This window comes from Panthera onca, chromosome B1 (assembly GCF_046562875.1).
Source record: "Panthera onca isolate mPanOnc1 chromosome B1, mPanOnc1 haplotype 2, whole genome shotgun sequence".
NCBI classification, from domain to species: domain Eukaryota; kingdom Metazoa; phylum Chordata; class Mammalia; order Carnivora; family Felidae; genus Panthera; species Panthera onca.
Genome location: NC_138342.1, coordinates 179,822,731 through 179,841,964, shown reverse-complemented (window position 1 = coordinate 179,841,964; position 19,234 = coordinate 179,822,731). Strand labels below are relative to the sequence as shown.

The window sequence follows — 19,234 nt, the reverse complement described above, 5'->3', positions numbered from 1 at the left end:
TAACTTTAAAATACTGTATGGCATAAAATGCTTATGTCAAGGAATGGTTAAGTGTTACAAAATTAGCTCAAATAATAAATCTGAAATTAATTGTGTCTAAACACCCTATGCACTAATATCACAAAAAGCAAATTTGGACATTTTACAAACATTTTCCAAATGGTTACATAATTAGAAGTACATAGAATCTCTTGTAATATTAATGCAGTGGTGTTTGAACACATGCATTTAAGAAGTGAAAAATCCCCATGGAAATTCACTTCATAAAATCAACACCCTGCAATGACCTATACTTTTCCAGATCCTTCATCCAAATCCTCAGCTGCTGAGCTCATTCTGAATGGAATTGCACAAAAAAGATTACAAAAAATATTAAATAGAAATTTGCAAAATAACTAGTATTTAGAAATATCATTTTAAGGAAAGCAGCCTGCTGAGGAGGCTGATGGGGAAAATCAGGTCTTTTACAAAGACTTCTCCATCTATAGGATGGGTTCCAGTCAATTCAGATGACTTAGAAAATGAGGTCAGTATGCTCAGATGCAATTGATAATAATCCAACACTACTTTTTCTTAATACTCTGTTCAGCCTTTAGATCGTAGAGGCAGATTATAGCTATAAATCTTAGAATTTAAATAGGAAGTGTGAATAAGAAAGTCTGGAGAGAGAAATTTTTAAAAAATCTATCAGACTGTAGGATATGGAATGAGCACTCAAAATGTAGTGATGATGGTCATAATGATAATTATGAAATTTTATGTCTTAAAAATATATAGACACCGTACATTCACAAGAATGATTTGGAAATGTCCAAAGAACCTAGATTCGCAGGACAGGAGTTAATGTTTTGTGTTCAGTCTACCTAATTTACAATCTCTTCTCGCAACTAGATGGCCTCAGAACTTGTTGAACTATCTTCCTTTGACATTATAAAAACACTTACCTATTTGCCAAGGTTAAGTGAAATAAATTAATATTATGATAAGGTCCTAGGGGCAAAATTTTTATGTAATCTGTCCCCCAAGGAGTTAATAAAACTCAATTTCTTTTTAGGAAAAGAAACGAATTCAGAATTTAGTCTCAACTTAAATGTAAATGTGGTTTAGGAATGACACAGTAATACCACTTTGCATTTCTTAAGTTAGCCTGCTCTTTCTACACTGGATAAAAATAAAGAAAAGAAAGCATCTAAAACAGAACCGCCCTATTACAACCCAAATTTGCCCACGAAAGCAGAAATTTTCTGGCCTGCATCTATGCGTTTTTTCCACTTTCCGTAGCCTCCCACACTATAATGACTTATGCATGGAATTCAGGGACTTTATATTTTCTTTTGAGTGCAAAATGAATGCCAACATGGAAAATGTGCATGCTGACCATTTTCAAATGGTCACAGGCCTTTGAGAGAACCAGATAGTATCCAGAAAGATATTTGGTCAGGCTAGGGTACCAAATTCTAGTACATTCCTTAATAAGTCTGCTGGTCTTCACAGGATGGGAATATTTACCTTTCTGGCAAGTGCTTAGTCAGAATAGCTTGAAGTTTTTGGTAGGGACTCAGAATCCTTTTCAATAGACTGAAGTGACCCAAAACCAGTGTAGTAGTTAATCTTGTTTATGGCTGAAATCAATAAGCCAATCCATGTTATGTGCTGACAGTTCTTGTGTGGAGGAAAAAATGGAAGTGTCTACCTTTTGAATGGGATTTTTCTTTTATGGTCCAATAATTTGGTTTCATTTTGGGGCAACATTTGGATTAGTCATTTTTGCAAAGTTCAGTTTACATTGGGATAATCTGTTTCCTTGAACTAAGGGGTTTGAATAATTCAAGGCAAAAAGGAGATGGAAACCTGGAATGTATTTATATCCTACCCTATCTTATGCCTGGTTTTCTGGTTTACTGAAATTTTTATGGCTAAAGTCTAATAGAAGTATACAAACGAAACTCCTTGGAAGCCAAAAAGAAAGAGACCGAAGTTTCTGAAGAATTGTACCCACTGTTTTATCATGCTCACATCTTCTTTTTGGTTCTCTGAGTTCCTGCCTGAGGAGTTTAGATTTTATACATACTAAATGTATGTGGAGGGAAGGGGTACAGGTAGAATCTCATGCCACGGAGACAGTAAAGTTTGTTGGCTATCTAAATTTGGGCCTTAGAACCTGGGCCTAGTGTAAATCCTGGCGTGCTTCCTGGATGTATTACCTTGGGCAAGTTATTTAACGTCTCAACAAAATGAGCTTGCCACCTAGTAGTAGCAGTAATAGCATGACTGTAAATGTATTTATCCTAAGGCATGGCCAGTGGTCTGTGTTCCATTTTCTTATGAATTATGTGTTAATAGGAGCTAAACCAGATTATTCCATGTTTGTTAGTCACTCCCTGGAGTAAATACGTCCTGGTAGTTTGGCCTCTGTATTAGCTCTTTCACAGACTAGTCCATTACACAGGCTGTCTCTGTAGCTCACGTTTTGCACGAGCAGCTCCTGGTGGCCATTGCTGCAATTCAAACCGAACAACAAATAGATTTCTGGAAGAACTTGGGTTCACAAAAGTAAAGCAGGAAAGTATGTAAGCTAGAGTAACAAGTTTCTTCTGGTGATTTCTATTAAGTACTGCAAGGCAAATATGTCCTTAATGGAGTGTCAAACACTCAGGACTTACGTCTTCATTCATTTATAGGTCAGTCGATCCACCTGCCTTTCAAATGCTGTCAACGTTTTTTGACCAGAAATATTAAATGTGAAGTTTTCTTCTAATATTAGGCTACTTCTTAAAGAAATAACATCATTAAATCTATGGAAAGAAGCTTTGTAAATTCCCTTACTTAATCTTTCATAGCACAGATTAAGCGCTCTCTTTTCCAAGACACATGTTGACTCTAGAATGATTATCCTAAACTATATATAAATTTTTAAATTTTTTTCATAGGTGGCAAAATGATAAAATTCACTCTCTTCTTCGGTCCGCGCATATGACGTAATGTCTCCTCAAGTTCCATCTCCTTCCGCGTCACATGGAACGTATCTCTCAGTCTGTTGTCAAACTACGATGACATGTCTGTAGCTATCAGAAAGAGAAGCTGGGAAGAACATGTGACCCAATGGATGGGGCAGCCTTTTAATTCCGATGATTGTAACCCAGCATGCCATCATGGACTAGTAGCTGACAGCTCCCAGGCAAGTATGGAAAAAGATGCAACTTTAAATGTGGATCGCAAAGAGAAGTGTGTTTCACTGCCAGACTGCTGCCATGGCTCAGAGCTGAGAGACTTTCCTGGGAGGCCAATGGGTCACATTTCAAAGGAGGTGGATGAAAATGACAGCCCCGAAGGTGAAGATCAGTTTCTTTCTCTGGAAGCCAGCACGGAAACACTAGTGCACGTGTCTGATGAGGATCCCGATCCCGAGCCGTATGTTACAGATGATAAACAAATTTTAACTACGCAAGGACATAAGATATCAGACCAACATACTATCAGAGGAGCAGGCTCCTTAGTAAAGACACTGCCCGTCATGGAAGGTAACCAAAGTAACTCCTGGGAAATGGCTGGCGGAGCTGACTTGGCACTGGTAGAAGAAAAGAGGGGGAAACAACCTGTTGACACTACAAGTAAAAGCCTGGAGCTTTGTAATGATATAAGCTTAAGTGAAGTAAAAGATGCATCCAAAACAAATGCATGTGACTCTTCACATGTGAAAGATATTGTGCCTGAGAAGCAATTGCTTAATTCGGCTGTAATTGCTCAGCAACGAAGAAAACTTGACTTCCCTAAAGATGAACATGAAAGAAACACCTGCGGTGTAGTACAGGATGAGTTCTTAGCTATTCCTCACAAGGGCAGAGGACTGCCATTATTAAAAGCAGATTCTGGAAGCTGCCTTCTGCAACCTCCTTCCTGCCCTGATGGAATGTCAGCTGAAAATGGCCTCGAGAAGAGTGGTTTCTTAGAACATCAAAACAAATGTCTTCCAAAGGTCAACTCAGAAGATGGCATGCGGTGTTTACACTTAAAGGAGACTCTGGCCACCCAGGAACCCACAGATAATCCGGTCAGACTTCGCAAAAGAAAGGTAAGGCACATGCGCAGATTATCTGGTTTTTGGAATTTTATAAATACCCTTGTTTCTATCACTTATTATTTTGCTAGGGTTAAAGAGATATGTAGATGTTTCTTTTGCCCTATAGTGTAGCTGTATAACTCAAGGATTATCTTCTTGGGGGGAACATCAGAATATGTAAAAATTAGAATATAATAACCTATTCATTTCACTAATAGTATTTATCATAGTTTGTGAACTATGCTCTTTGGAATTGTGTTGAAGACAGAATTGGTTTCACTTTCCTTAGTTGGAATTAAATAGCCACCAGATAGCTCCTAGTTCAAGGCCTAGCTGATGAGTGTTCCCTAATTTTTAGAAAGAAAGTAATAACACTTTCTTTATTTAATGTCAGTTATTTGGACTTACTTCTTTTGCCCTTCAAAAAGTATATTTTATCATAATTAAAGTGGTATGAATCACACGTTAAAAATGACCCTTTTACATCTCCAAAGACAACAGTATGCCCTACCCCCAAATATGTTTATAAAAATAATACCCTGGCACATTTGCTATCATTAGGTGTATCAACTTTTCTTTAATTCTGAACCAAAAAGAACCAATAGCTGAAATTACTTTTTATGGTGAGTCTCCTTTACTCCTGTAGATGCCACAATCCCCTTAGAAGTTTCCAAGTGAGAGAAGCAAAGATTGGAGTGGAGTTATTTGAAGCATGGCTTAGCTAGTAGACTCTTGGCCAAAATTTGTCTTATCCTTAGGATTTTCCCCAAATTCTTCCCACAATGTAGTGGTTTACTATCCTGATGTAAATACAAATATAATTTCTTCTATAAATGCAACGTGGTCATTGGCATTGAAAACTCCCTGTGGACTGGACAACATCTTTCCTCCTCTTTTGATATAATATTAATCTATAATGGCACTTCTCCTCATACAAAACCAATGTTCAACTGGAACTATGTACAATGAGGAAAGAAAACAATCTCTAACTCTTTGTGGGGGAAAAAAAGAAAAAAGAAAAAACAAAGTCCGGTTTCCACAAACTGTGGTTTTGCTAACAAACTAGATCAGTAACGTGTCATAAATTAGTTTAAATGAAGTCAAAGACTTGACAGCCAACGATCAGTATGCTCAAACTCTATGACAACAGAGCATTCTGTGTTTCTGGCAAACTCTTCTTTCTTTATACATCGCATTGAAATATTAATGCTGCATAAAGTTGTTATGATTGGCATGCTCAGGTCACTTTTCCAGAAATGTCCTATATCCTATCAAATCTGCTGGGAATGTGATAATGACATAAGAAATTATTAATCGACCTATGACATAGCTCCCCTAAAATAAGACAAACCCTGCCCAACTGCTGACAAACATTAAACATTCCAGAAACATATGCTCACCACTTGGACATTTATATCAATAGTAAGAATGCTGGAAAGAATTTTCTCTTGGACATGTCACTATAGCATGGTTACATTAGGAGAGATGTAATTATAACCTATTTACAAGTTCTAACTTAAATATTCTATTTTAAGCATGTCATTATCTCAAAGTGTTATGGCCTCGTCTGGTGGAATATTTGCTTTGACTCTACAATTCCTTCGGGATGCTTTGTAATAAACAGATTAAATGCAAAATTTCAAGTTTGGACTTTACTCTGGATAAGCATCATTATGGGAGAAACCTCTATAACCAAAGTCTGTAGGAATTTCTGTTCTGTTCAATAGTGAATGAGTATTAAAATGCCTTTGAATTGGCAATTTACCATTTTAGAGCTTTACCAAGGACAATAGTAAAGCAAACTCATAAATGTGCAGAAATGTTTATCGTTGTATTGTATGTTACTGACAAAAAAATAATGTAAATTTCCATCAATAAGGAATGCTTAATTATTGTTTGTCTATACTTTGGAATGCTATGCAGCCATTAAAAGATAGAGGGAGATCCATGTACACTAACTGAATGATCTCATGATACAGCACATCTGGCAAAAGGCAGGGGCAGACCTGGATGTGTAGCACATACCGACCTTATATGACAAAATTTGTATATTATAGATAAAAATATAAATACAAATAGGAACGGGGGTATAAACCTCTCTATGTGGTTAAATAAGACTGTGCAAAATCCTGGCTATCTAGGCACAAAATTATTAATAGCAGTTATTTTGAAAGAATGGAATTAAAAGTATAGAAGCAGGGGATTTTCACCTTTTCCCCTATATAATTGTTATAAAAGGTGTTAGAAATATGGATGAAATGCATACAATGAACAGAAGTACAAAAGCAAAATAGCACTAGATATATAAAGTATTTGGAACATGTTCTGCATGGCACAAAATGACCTTTATATAGTTATTATGACTATCATTACTTCTATGAAATAGAAACAAGTATGTATAAAGTTTTTCAAAATGTCAACAAGAATTCTAGTCAACTACTCCATTCATAATACCAGTGCACATCATTTAAAACAGATAAGCCTTTTGGGGAGACACACAAGCCACATTTTCATGTCTAAGGTGTCAGGGACCAGATGCGAAAAAGAATTTGCTTAATTGTCTGTATCTTTAAAACTATTTGTCAGCCATGGTGACAGCTTTAAGATTAGTGCATGTAAAGGTGAAGTAGAATATAAGCTAATAAATTTTTAGAGAACTTTAATCAGCTTATTATCTGATGGTCATATGAGTGAGCCAAATCCTTCACTGAATTTATGAGCATGATTTTTTTTGGGGGGGGCGGTCAGGATATAATCAAGGCTCTAAGACTTGTAAAAAAATAAAACTCAAGTAGAGCTTCTAAGAGTAATCCTCAGAATGTACTGAAATAGCATTATACTAGAGATATAATTGTATGTTACATATACATTATCACTTCTTGAAATCTATAAATCTTGGCGGGCATTCACTGTTTTGCATGCTGTATTTTTTTTGTTGTTGTTGCTTTCCAATGTTATCTCTGGCCATCCAAGGATGGCTACACATGTATTTATTAAGCGTCCCAAATGGAGAGGGCTACATTTGTAGTGTATATAAATATCAATCTTTTAAGCTAATAATTCTCCTAAATATGATGAAATATATAATTAAAGTGAAGCCAATGAAATCAAAGGAAAACCAAGTAGATTAGGAGCAGACATTGGCAAATGAGTCAGAAGGTCATGTGGCATATGACCAGCATTTATAGGGTGTGGGTAAGTCTTTGGGGTAAGGCAGCTGGTTCAGGGCAACTCTCAGAGACAAATTCCACAGAAATCTGGAGGAGGGAGACACTCTAAGAAGTGGTCTCTTTAAACCAAATGAGATGTGAAGATGGAAAATATGTAAGGAAAGGCTTGAGGTTAGACTTTTTTAAAGAACTAGTGTATTTGTTCTTGATGGTGGTTAGCTAATTAAAGAGAGTCCAACATTTAGTCTTCTCTAGAGACTATTTAAATAGTTCCCAAAGTTTTGCATAGCCGTAATAGTTATATAAATGTATGAACATAGTTTTATTTGCTCACACAAAATATAATCCATATTACAAAGCGATATAAACTCCAGAATATAATGCAAAAATGATCTGAACCTTGAGAAGACACCTGATTCCACATTCGAACAAAAATCTCACGTCTGAGCCAGTAAACTAAACTGTATCATTTTTGCTGTAGTTTTGACTGCTGTCATAGAAAACCAGCATAAAAGTGGCTTAAATCTAACATCTTTTTCTCACATACACATAATAATTTGGTATAAACAGTACTGGACCAATATGTAGCCTCTATGTTTTCACAGCCCCAGACCATTTCCATCTAACTGTTCTACCACCTTGAGCCCTTATTGAGAGTCAAGTCGGTGGGAAAAGGAGGGAGTGCAGGGGTGGCCACAGTCCCGTGTAAAGGCAGGACCCAGAAGGTGCACACTTCTTTTTCTCCCACATTTCATGTGCTAGAGTTTAGTTACATGGGCATACCTAGCAATAAGGGCTGAGAAATGGAGTCTGCATTCTGGGTAAGCAGGCGTCTGCTAAAAATTCTATTATCAAAGAATAAGGAGAAATTTTATATTATCACCCATACCATTAAATATGTCGAGGAACAACACTCTAACAAATTTATTCCAGTACATCATGGCCTGTGGTGAAAGGAATAAACAGGCTCCTGTATGTTAGGTGGTGTTTTGTATAAATACTTAATTTCACACTACAGAATACCTTTCTGTGTTAGGAAACTTTTCAAAGTGATGTTGATCAAATGCTACACGTTGTTAATGGAAAACTCCCAGGAATGAAACATTATACTGTATATACTGTACCTTATCCCTGGACAAGTGTAATATATTAATTAGAAATGACTGATAAAATCAAGTCTTTTCTCCTTACCCTATCTCTAACATATGTATAAATTCAGTAAAAGCACACTTCTACTTGTAATGACCTTCTCATTCCTTTCTATGACCTTCTTGTTTTTTCCTGTCTCCTGACTGCCAATGTGGGAGCCTTGTAGCATGAGGAGGCTGTCATTGACCAATGGGTGACATAAAGAACAGTGTAAATCATGGAAAAGATAGAATGGGCCAAGATAGGAAGCCAGCTGGAAGAATACAAAAGGGAAGGAAAAAAAATTGTCTAAGAAATAAAAAACAAAATGATGGTTAAGCCCAAACCCCCAGATATGTTGAATGAAAGCAGGGACTAGTGGAAGAATTAGACTTTGTTAAGAAGCCTACTATTATTTGACAAAAAGGAAGGAATACAAAGCAGGGTAAGTATATGTACCTCTGCAGATAGATTCATAATAACAGTATGATTTTATACTGAGTTCCCAGGGTTTTGAAACAGATAATCCTGTTGAGTAGATTATACTGTTTTTAAACTTTGTTTTCCTGGCTCAAGGATTAGGACTGGCAGAGAAAAGTCACCACCAGGTGGAAAGTGGGCATGTAGAGAGATAACTAGGTCCTCCCAGCCATATTTTAACTGGGTTTGTGTCTTAGATAAACCTGGCAATTTTGTGAGCAGCTCGTTTTGTGTTGTTAGGCCACTGAAAACCATCGAATTGTTTTATGCCATTTAAACTAGTGTTTGCCTTATGAACAACTAGAAAGCCAGAAACATATCTGCAGACATTGGGGGCTCAAATATTTTGCCTCATAATATACTATGTTTATTGTATAGTATATTGTATATCGTATTGTAATGTATAGTATAGTATATACTCCCCGAAACACTACTGGAGTGTTCTCAAGTAAGACTTCTGTTTGACTCACACTTCAGGGAGGGAACATCAGTGCAGAGAAAGAGAAAAGGGGTGGGGCGGAGGAAGGGGAGGAGAAGGAAAAGGGAAAGAGAGAAAGAGAGAAGAACAGAGGGGAGGATAAGTTATATTAGGTTACCAAGAGAAGCACCAGTCAACTGCAAGGAGAAGCAAAGCTCCAAGCCCTTGAGAAAAGTGGATTTCTAGCAGCTGGAGTCAGATTCTATTTCAGCACAATGCGCTTATGGTGATCACCAGCACGAGTTTAGCAAGGAGACAACACGAATTTGATTCCAGTGCTCATAGAGCAGGTGGAGAGGATTATTGTTATTATGGGTCCACATGAGGAACTCTGCCGAGTAGGGCCAGCGTTCGCCAGCTCACCTCCACCAGGCTGCAGGTGAAGCCCCAGTGAGCTCCTATCTCAAGATCCCCAAATGGTTTCACTTTGGGGGGACTTTTCCAAATTTCCTCAGCCAAGTTAGTTGCTTGATTCTCCCTTCATTCACAGAGGACTTCTCTCTTTTGTAACCTTTACTATAAAATCATTTGATCCCACCACTGCTAACTAAAACAGAAACTTGGTGGGACCAGTGTTGCGTCTGTAGAGGTTCAGATTTGTGTCTGTAGCATTCAGCCCAGTGCTTAGAACTCCATTCATCAGTGTTTGAATGAATGAATATTGGTGTTATGGTAAAGAATTTATTTTCAGAAGACGAAATCAGATGTCAAGAGCCTAAGAATAAAGACGCAGAAAAAAATGGAATCATACAACCCAAATCAGAAAACAGATAGCTCATGCTTTGTACCATAACCTCCTCTCTGTGCTCCCTGCTATTTCCATGCTAAAACAGAGCGTGAGAGAAGAGGGAGAAAAGAACTATGTAAAATCTGGTTCTCCGAGGCAATCTTTGAGTTTGATCATTATTACCATTGATCTCAAAACAACAAATTAATTGTAACTCATTGGTGCATAGAAATCTGAGGGGTCAATGTTATTTAGAATCTACTCTATTGTTTCCGGAGAGTAATGGGCAAGAGTAAGTGTAGAGAAGGAAATCTCAGCTTATCCATTCACTTTTATTTTTAATTTTTATCCTTTAATTTTGTATATAGAAGGTATATATTAATACAAACGTATATATGTCACAGTTTATAAGGAAATACTCACTGAGGAGCATATGATTGAAAATGTTGGGAGGCCACTGGCTCAGAAATCCTACAGCTTTTCTGGTTCATGTCATTCTGAGGAAGTCAGGAGTGGAGTGGAGGGGAAATGACAGGAAAAATAGAGTAAGAGACTGAAAGATAAATGAGTAGGAGAGATTAAGGGATTTGTTTAGAAAGTGTCACACCACAGTAAATTTCTTTGTAATTTATATTGTGAAAACCACCTAAAGTAGGGAGATTTGTTGCCAGGTGCCTCTAAGGCAGAAAAAATATACTCTGAATGAGAGCAATTAGATCTGGATGTTTCTTGTTCCAGATTTTTTTTTTTTTTAAAAAGTAGTTATGATGTGCGATGGGCCTCTGATCCAAGCAGTGCCTTGAATCAAAACTTCAAATTTACATTCTTAGTAACAAGATCATTAATAAATTCACAGTAATCCAACATCAGCTTTTATTGGAGCAAGAATTAATACACGTTTATGATGTTTTTTTAAATAATTAATGGGTATTTCAGAGCCAATTGCACATTAGAGGCAAGCGTAATAGTGAAACTGATTTAGTTTCTTCCTCATGGATTTCTGTTACTAGAAACCAGGACCAGCTTATTAATCTTTTAATACCAACAAAACCGCCATAGGTTTTGGCTCCCTCCCTCGACGAAATGCCAATATCCACAAAAGTTGGGATAACTAACATAGCCTACAGAACAGGGCCCTGCCTCTGTTATCGGGGCACTAAACACAGTGCTGCCCGCGGAATCTGTTCACTTTCTGGCTCATGTTCTTAGAAATAAAGTACTTCTCCCTGCTGCCAACAAGATCTCTATTCCACAGATAGTTTTCTAACTGTCAAGAAAATTAAAGTGCCACTTTCGAGATAACCTCACAATTTTCAAAGGAAACATAAGCAAATAGGAAAATACACTTTTATTATTTTTTTCTGTCCTGTATCTACATTGGCAGAGGAATAAAACTAGTGATTAATGAAGCTCTTCAATTTTGGGTTCTATCTTTTGAGCCAGTGGAGCTTTAAAAGGATTTTATAGACGTTAAAAGTTTTATATACATTAAAAGTTAACCCAGGCACTTCGAAACAAGTTGAAATAGCATTATTATTTGGTCTAGAAAATGAATAGCTTGGTCTGAGCTTGATTTTCTAATCAAGAAAATAAGCTATGGTGAGGAGAAAGAGCCTAATCTAAATTAAAGTATGTCATTTAATCTTTGTGAAACTTATATGTCTCTAAAAAAAATGGAGGCAACATTCCCTATATCACAAGGTTGCTAGAACATTAAATGAGATAGAAAATGTGATTAAACAGCTACCTAATAGACCTACTGTAACAATCCATTTTTTACCAAAATTCAAGGTGGGTTGACAGTTGAATAACTGAACACTTGCAGGCAGAATCTATATTCACAGCATAAATAGCATCCAGGGTCAGTAGCTACTTTAACTGGAGATTTCTCAAGTGCTGCATGGTCCATGGTAAGCCTCCACACCTTCTACACTATGGGTATGCCTAGAACCAAGTAAGCATAGAACTGCTTCCCTCACCTGTAGCTTTGTAGTCTTGTATGTTACTGATTTTCTCTGTGCTTTGGTTTTTTCATCTGTATAATGGAATACTTCACTCTGTTGTTAGGAACATTGAATGTTAATATATACAAGTAATTAAAACAGTGCCTGGCTCATAGACAACACTATGGACTTTAGCTACCAATAGTAGTTGTTTTGTTGTTTGTTTTACTAAATTGTCCTTGTTACAGATCTGAGAGTAAGCTCAACTTGTCTGGGAATAAGTGTGGGGAAAGATTGATAAAAGTTGAGAGAGGATTTAGTATCATATAGTATATCATATCATATACTGTATCATATCATCATATAGTAAAGCCTGGAATATGCATTCATTAACTAAATAAATATTAAGTACATTCTCTTTCTCCGCACTTGGTTGTGTGCAGTATAAGATCTGAATAAAACTCATATATACATCCTTATGTAAAGGCACTTACATATTGAAAGGGCTAGGTCACATAAATAACAAATAACAAAATATTCAGTTAAATTAACTTTAATAACTATTACTTTTAGAACCTCATATAATATTAGGTTTGGAACCACAAGTACAGTAACACCACGGTTCAACCTAATCCAGGGAAGAAAGTATTAAGATCTATGGAACTAAAACCATTACAGGCTTCCCTGTGAGGAAGTCAAAGAAGGTTTCACCAAGTGATGCCTCAGCTGAGCTTTGAAAGATGCAAAGACTGTGCCCTTGAGAGAATGAAGGAGAGGAATCTCTCTGTCCTTACTTTAATATTCTTGGAAAATTAAATTTTACTATTTTTTTAATACGCAGATTTCAGTCTTAGGGTAAGTGAAATAAACCAATACTTCAAGAAAGTCATTTACAAACAGTCACTTTTAAATGCTAAGGTGTATTTTCCAAACTATTTCGTGGTGATATAAACATCAAAAGAGGAGAACAGCACTTCATATGCCATACTTTAGCTGAGGCAAAGCAGCCGTTTTCGTACTTAGATTTTTAGCTTCGTAATTTCTGGGCTTACTTTACCGAAAATAAATAAGTAAATACATCATCTGATTTCATCATATGAGTGAATCCTGGGGAAAAAATGCTAGATATGTTAATTTCCTCCCAGCTAGTATTTGATTAGTTTGCAGAGAAGTGAAATGAAGATTATGGATGTTTGCTTGATGACTAAAGCATTATCAGGAAATGTACTCACAAAATGGCTCCGCTGTAAGTTTGTGGTCAGACAGCAGTACTCGGTAATTTTCTTACTCTCATAGATATGTAAGAATCATCAATGGAATGCCACTGGTTAATTTATTCATGGTGGACAATCATAACAAGGGGATTTAACAGCATCATTCATCAAAAACATAAGAAGTAAAAAAGCAAGAGCATAATTCCTTTAAAAAAAACCAATTCTAATTACAATGTTTCACATCCCACCCACATATTGCCCTAGTGCGCAATTGGAGATTTTCTTCAGAGTCGCTTGGGAGAGGAACCCAAAGGTGTTTCAGTCAGAACATAACAGATGAGAAATGTACTTCATGAATATCTGATAAAAGTTCAATTTTCATTGAACTTTTCAATTTCAATTTCATTGAAAATTTCGATTTTCATCTTGAGTTTCAATGAAGAAATCCTTTAATAATAAAATCACATAGGGGTGCCTGGGTGGCTCAGTCCGTTAAGCTTTCCTACTCTTGATTTTGGCTCAGGTCATGATCCCACGGTTTGCAAGATAGAGCCATATGTGGGGCTCTGTGCTGACAATGCGGAGCCCGCTTGGGATCCTGCTCATTCTCTCTCTCCCTCTCCCTCTCCCTCCCCCTCTCCCCCTCTCCCCCTCTCCCCCTCTCCCCCTCTCCCCCTCTCCCCCTCTCCCCCTCTCCCCCTCTCCCCCTCCCCCTCCCTCCTCCCCCTCCCCTCCCCCTCCCCCTCCCTCCCTCTCCCTCTCCCTCTCCCTCTCCCTCTGTCCCTCTCCCTCTCCCTCTCCCTCTCTCTCTCTCTCTCTCTCTCTCAAAGTAAATAAGCTTTAAAAGATAAGAGGGCATAGTCCCTATGAGTGATGTGATGTGAATCGTCTGATGGATGACAATGTATTCAGAGGACGGCACTCGGACCACGCTGTTCATCCCCTGTTGTTACACAAAGAAAGACTGGTGCTCACGCTTGGTGGGCTGATGACAACCTTCATTTTCAACACCGTTTTTTAGATGTTATTTAGATTAAATGTCAACTGGTGCCACAAAATCCATTCTATGAATTTTTGAATGAGTTAAACTTTTTCTTGAAAGAATTGTGAAGTGTATAAAGCCTATATAGCAGGAATATTAAGGATAAAATAAGTTTACTTAACAAAAATATTACATATGTATATACATATGTAAATTAATATATAATACATATATAAAATTATATACGCATATAAATTAACTTTCAATATCTGCAATAATCAAGCACAATCTGGGATGCAGTATTTGGCTTCCTGCAACAACGCAGTCTTTATTGATACTTGCAGTAGAGGATGTGACAAAACACAGAGGAACTAAGTGGTTACTACCACAGGAACATTAGCAAGCTGGCTGGTGGTATTCTACTCCCACATGTTTCCAAGGGAGATGTGAAAGGAAACCAGATGGAGGCTAGGCCTCTGCAGTAAATATCACCTTCGAAGTCTGTGGACCATTTTCTCACTCCCCCCCCCACCCCCACCCCCCCCCCCACGCCAGCCTCCCACCAAAGGCACAGGGACGTGGAGTTGGGGCAACACAGCACTGGTCTTCTGAGCTCTTGGGTGCAGTGCGTATTTGCCATTGTGCATTAGGACTGTAATTTCAATCCATTTCTCAATACCTAACATCCCTTGCATCTTGTCTACATTTTTTTTTTAACGTTTATTTATTTTTGAGACAGAGAGAGACAGAGCATGAACGGGAGAGGGGCAGAGAGAGAGGGAGACACAGAATCGGAAACAGGCTCCAGGCTCTGAGCCGTCAGCACAGAGCCCGACGCGGGGCTCGAACTCACGGACCGCGAGATCCTGACCTGAGCCGAAGTCGGCCGCTCAACCGACTGAGCCACCCAGGCGCCCCAACATGTTGTCTACATTTTACTGTAAGATGGTAGCATGATGTTTAACGTCCCGTCCTATGTTGATTTACCCGACAAGGAAGGCGTAATTCACTTGCCTAGACTGTTATAGGCAGCATCCTACAAACAAATATGGGGTGAGAGACAGAATCTGCTTTTCATAGGGTCAGGGAATGTTCCAGCTGGAAGAGACTTTAAATACTCTTGCATTTCACTTTAACTGGAATAATGTGTGTGTATTGACAAGGCCAAGGAGCTATAATTTCGAGTGTTAATAGTGGTATGTCCTGTTACCAACGTGAAGCTGCTGCCCCACAGAGAAGATGCTGAGTTGCATATTATCACGGAGAAGCTATAATTTAAAAGCAATCAGAAAGAATTGGCCAACATCAAAATGTAACACAAACCTAATATTAAGGTTTTTTTGAACGATGAAAGGAAATGTTTTATCCTTCTATTTCAGACATTTGTCCTCTCGGTGTGCAGAAAAAGAAAACAACAAAAAAAACCACACAGCTTTGAGAATTTAACTACCATTTCAGGTATATGCTGACAAGAATATAAATTTTGAAAAACTGAAAATAGAGTCCAACATGAAGTTTATTTTTCTCAGCTTCTTCCAGTTTCTAGTTTTATAATAAAAAGTCTTTCCTGAGGCATGAATTTTCCTTTAATTCAATTATTCTGTACTCTCTCCCTGCGATCAACAGAGACTTTTATCATAAATATTATCTCTGTCCACTTAGAAGTTAGAAAGTGGTTTCTCTCAGATGTCTTCAGTGTTTGGGTTGAGGCATGATAAATTTTAAACAAGCTGAAAAGTATTTCAAACAAGTTCCATACTGTGAGCAATCATTAAAGAGGCAAGGAGAGAAAGGAAATTAGCCAGCAGATTTCAGTATAATCTTCACGCAAAATTTTTTAAACATATTAGTGATTATGTAAAGTGCTACGTTTTTATACTTAAAATTTGACATAGACTAGAAACAAAAAGTATGCTAAGTTGTCCATCAGCCTATTCTAGGCAACTTAAAATGGAAATAAATCTGTTCTTCACATGCAATACATTATAGTTATTATCATCTTAAATTTCCAAACCTGAACACTGAGATGATTTATTTTATTGATAGAAGATAAATAAGCAAGAGTCATATGGTTTACAGGAAGCCAGTTGATTATGAAATTTAATTTCTAACTTTTCCGATAAATCTTTTTATTTTTATAAAAAGTTTTAAATGTTTTTTATTTTATTTTTGAGAGAGAAAGACAGAGCACGAGTCAGGGAGGGGTAGAGAGAGAGGAAGACACAGATTACAAAGCAGGTGCCAGGCTCCTGGAGCTGGCAGCACAGAGCCCGACATGGGGCTCGAACCCACTAACAGCGAGATCATGACCCGAGCTGAAGTTGGCCGCTTAACCAACTGAGTCACCCAGGCACCCCTAAATCTTTGCTTTTTTAATGTTTATTTATTTTTTGAGAAAGAGAGACAGCGTGTGAGTGGGGAGGGGCAGAGAGAGAGGGAGACACAGAATCCGAAGCAGGCTCTGGGCTCTGAGCTGTCAGCATAGAGCCTGACACGGGGCTCAGGAACTGTGAGATCATGACCTGAAGTCGGAGACTTAACTGACTGAGCCACCCAGGTGCCTCATAAATCTTTTCATTTTTAAGACGACCAGATTTACACAGGGCATGTCAATAATTAAGTCACTATGCTGACGTAGAGACTTCTACATGTGAGCTTCTGCCCAATATCTGCCTCCAGTATTCCCATCTAAAGTCAGAGCACTGTACAATAGCGGGCTGGAACCCTGGTTATCGCACAGATCATTGTAGCAAAGCTCGGTGCACATAAAGTTGTTTGAGGTAAGGGAGGGTGGGTAGGATGATATAGGAGAACAAGGAGAACTGCAGGCTCAAAGAATGAAAATGTGTATGCCAGTAGTTGTTATCAAAGTACATTGGAGTCAGGTAAAATCTGTTGTTTATGAGGAGAGACTAAAACAGAGTATAGTGAATAATAAAAATGGCTGCACGGTGGTTTCCTACATAATATGAGGGCTCATGGAAGAAATACAAGAGTCAGTCTCTACTCAGCAGCAAATACAAGTTCATAGGACCTAGGAACCCTTGCTGTTGGAAGGGAATGGAAAGTAGTCACAAAGTCCTGCTTAAAATACCAAAGAGGTGTAGCCAACACACTTAACGGTGAATAATAACCTTGTCGGGGAATTTTTGTTGTTGTTCTGCATTTCAAATACAAGGAGTTATACTTGACACGGCGTTTTCAAGTAGTTCTTACCATTTCAACCACTTAACAATAAACCTTGATTCGGAAAGAATTATTAGCAAATTCACAAATATTTCCTCCTGGGCCTGGCCGGTCCACTTGCAGGTGCCTCCTGATCTCACTTCTGTGTGTCAGTCCTTACGTCCCACTTCCTGTTATGGGCAGTGGGCACCCAGGTGGGAAGCAGCAGACGGATTTTCTGGAAGCACACTACTGTTTGCTTTGGGGGGCTGCTTATATTCACAGTCACCTATTTACCTTCTCTTAACTGCTGCCGCCTCCGTTTTTCTGCACGGAATGCCACTGCCACTTGATAACACCCTTCTGCATTCCTGACCTGCTTCTCATGTAACTTTTTGAGACCCAAAGAACCAAACAGGTGCATATCATTAAGAGTGAGTCATAAGCAATAGACACCCCCCCAGATGTACAGTCCCACCCTTTCACTTAGGAAGGAGTTGGAAAAGCCAAATTTACTTTGAAGCGATGCAAATTAAAGTGTGCCCACAGCTCTAAGAGCTAAAGGAAATCAACCCATTTGTCAAAGATGTGTTTCAGAAATTCAAAGTGTTTATTAAAAACTGTTGCCGGATCCCTACTGTTACCCCTCCCCCTCTCTCTCTTTTTTCTCTTTCTCTGCTGGGCTAGTCATAGTTCCAGAAAGAAAGCGCAGATGAAAAATTGAGACCTTTGGAATCCCACTTCACTTTGGAAACACTGTAGAAATGCACTCGCGAGTTCAGCTGTGACTAACAATAGTTATGAAAATAATTCTACATCCTCAGTATTTCTCATCCCAATCCCCTTAATCCCCTCACCATCTCTTGCTCAAATTACTGCAACATCATCCTGATTTCTTTGGCTCCAGTCCTAAGCCCCACAAATCCACCCTCCGTACGGCACTCCAAATTATCTTTACCCAACGGAAAACTGTCCAACTGCCCACCGCCCCCACCGCCGTAGCTTTAAAATCCCAATATTCTAGACAAGGTTTTCAAGGACGGTCACATTCTGGGCCCTGTTTACCTTTGTAGTCTTTTCCGCTTTCCCTCGTCTCACATTGAATAGGCACATTAAACTTCTCTCAGTTATCTAAATTCAGCATACTTTGTGTCTCACCCATAAAGCTCCCCCAGCCCACCTTCCTGCCCCTGGCAGTCTTCAGGTTTCATCCTACATGTCACTTCACTCAAAAAGTCTCCCCCGAACCCCTCAGACTGAATTAGAGCCTCCTTCATCTGTGCCCGCCGTAACCCTCTGTACATACCCTAGCCTAGCACTTAATCACACAGTGTTGGAATTATCTATTCATACCCAAATTGTAGTGGCTGAATTGTGCAGCCCCCCCCCCCCCCCCAAATAGGAGCATACCCTAACCCAGGAACCTGTGAATGTGACCTCGTTGGGAAAAAGCGTCTTTGCGGATGTGATTAAGAATCTCAAAATGAGATCATCCGGGATTTCCTGGGTGAACCCTACATCCAATGCCAAGGGACCTTATACAGGGCCGAAGAGAAGACAGACACAGAGGAGAAGGCCATGAGAAGATGGAGGCAGAGATTATGCAGGCAAGGAACACCTGGAGCTGCCAGAAGCTGGAAAAAGCAAGGAAGGATCCCTTCGCAGAGCCTTGGGAGAAAAAGCACAGCACTGCCGCCACACTTGGAGTTCTGGCTCCAGGAACTGTGAGAGAAAAAAGTTCCGTATTTCTTTTTTCTTTTTTTTTTTTTTTAAGTTTATTTATTTATTTTGAGAGAGTGAGAGCATGACTGAGGAAGGGGGAGAGAGGGAGAGAGAAAGAGAGAACCGCAAGCAGACTCCGCACCAGGTACACAGAGCCGGATGTGG

At 38.6% G+C, this 19,234-nt stretch overlaps 1 protein-coding gene across 8 annotated transcripts in view; it reads left to right on the top strand.

Annotated features, from left to right (window-relative positions):
• The window catches only part of DLC1 (DLC1 Rho GTPase activating protein), a 514,092-nt gene that overhangs the window by 101,778 nt on the left and 393,080 nt on the right, over nucleotides 1–19,234 (top strand). For all 8 annotated transcript variants that reach the window (XM_078445401.2, XM_060653097.3, XM_060653095.3 and 5 more), the window contains one exon: nucleotides 2,931–4,072. In XM_078445401.2, the coding sequence (XP_078301527.2) occupies nucleotides 3,056–4,072 (1,017 nt within the window). In that variant the 5' untranslated portion in view covers nucleotides 2,931–3,055. The remainder of the gene's footprint in view (nucleotides 1–2,930; nucleotides 4,073–19,234) is intronic.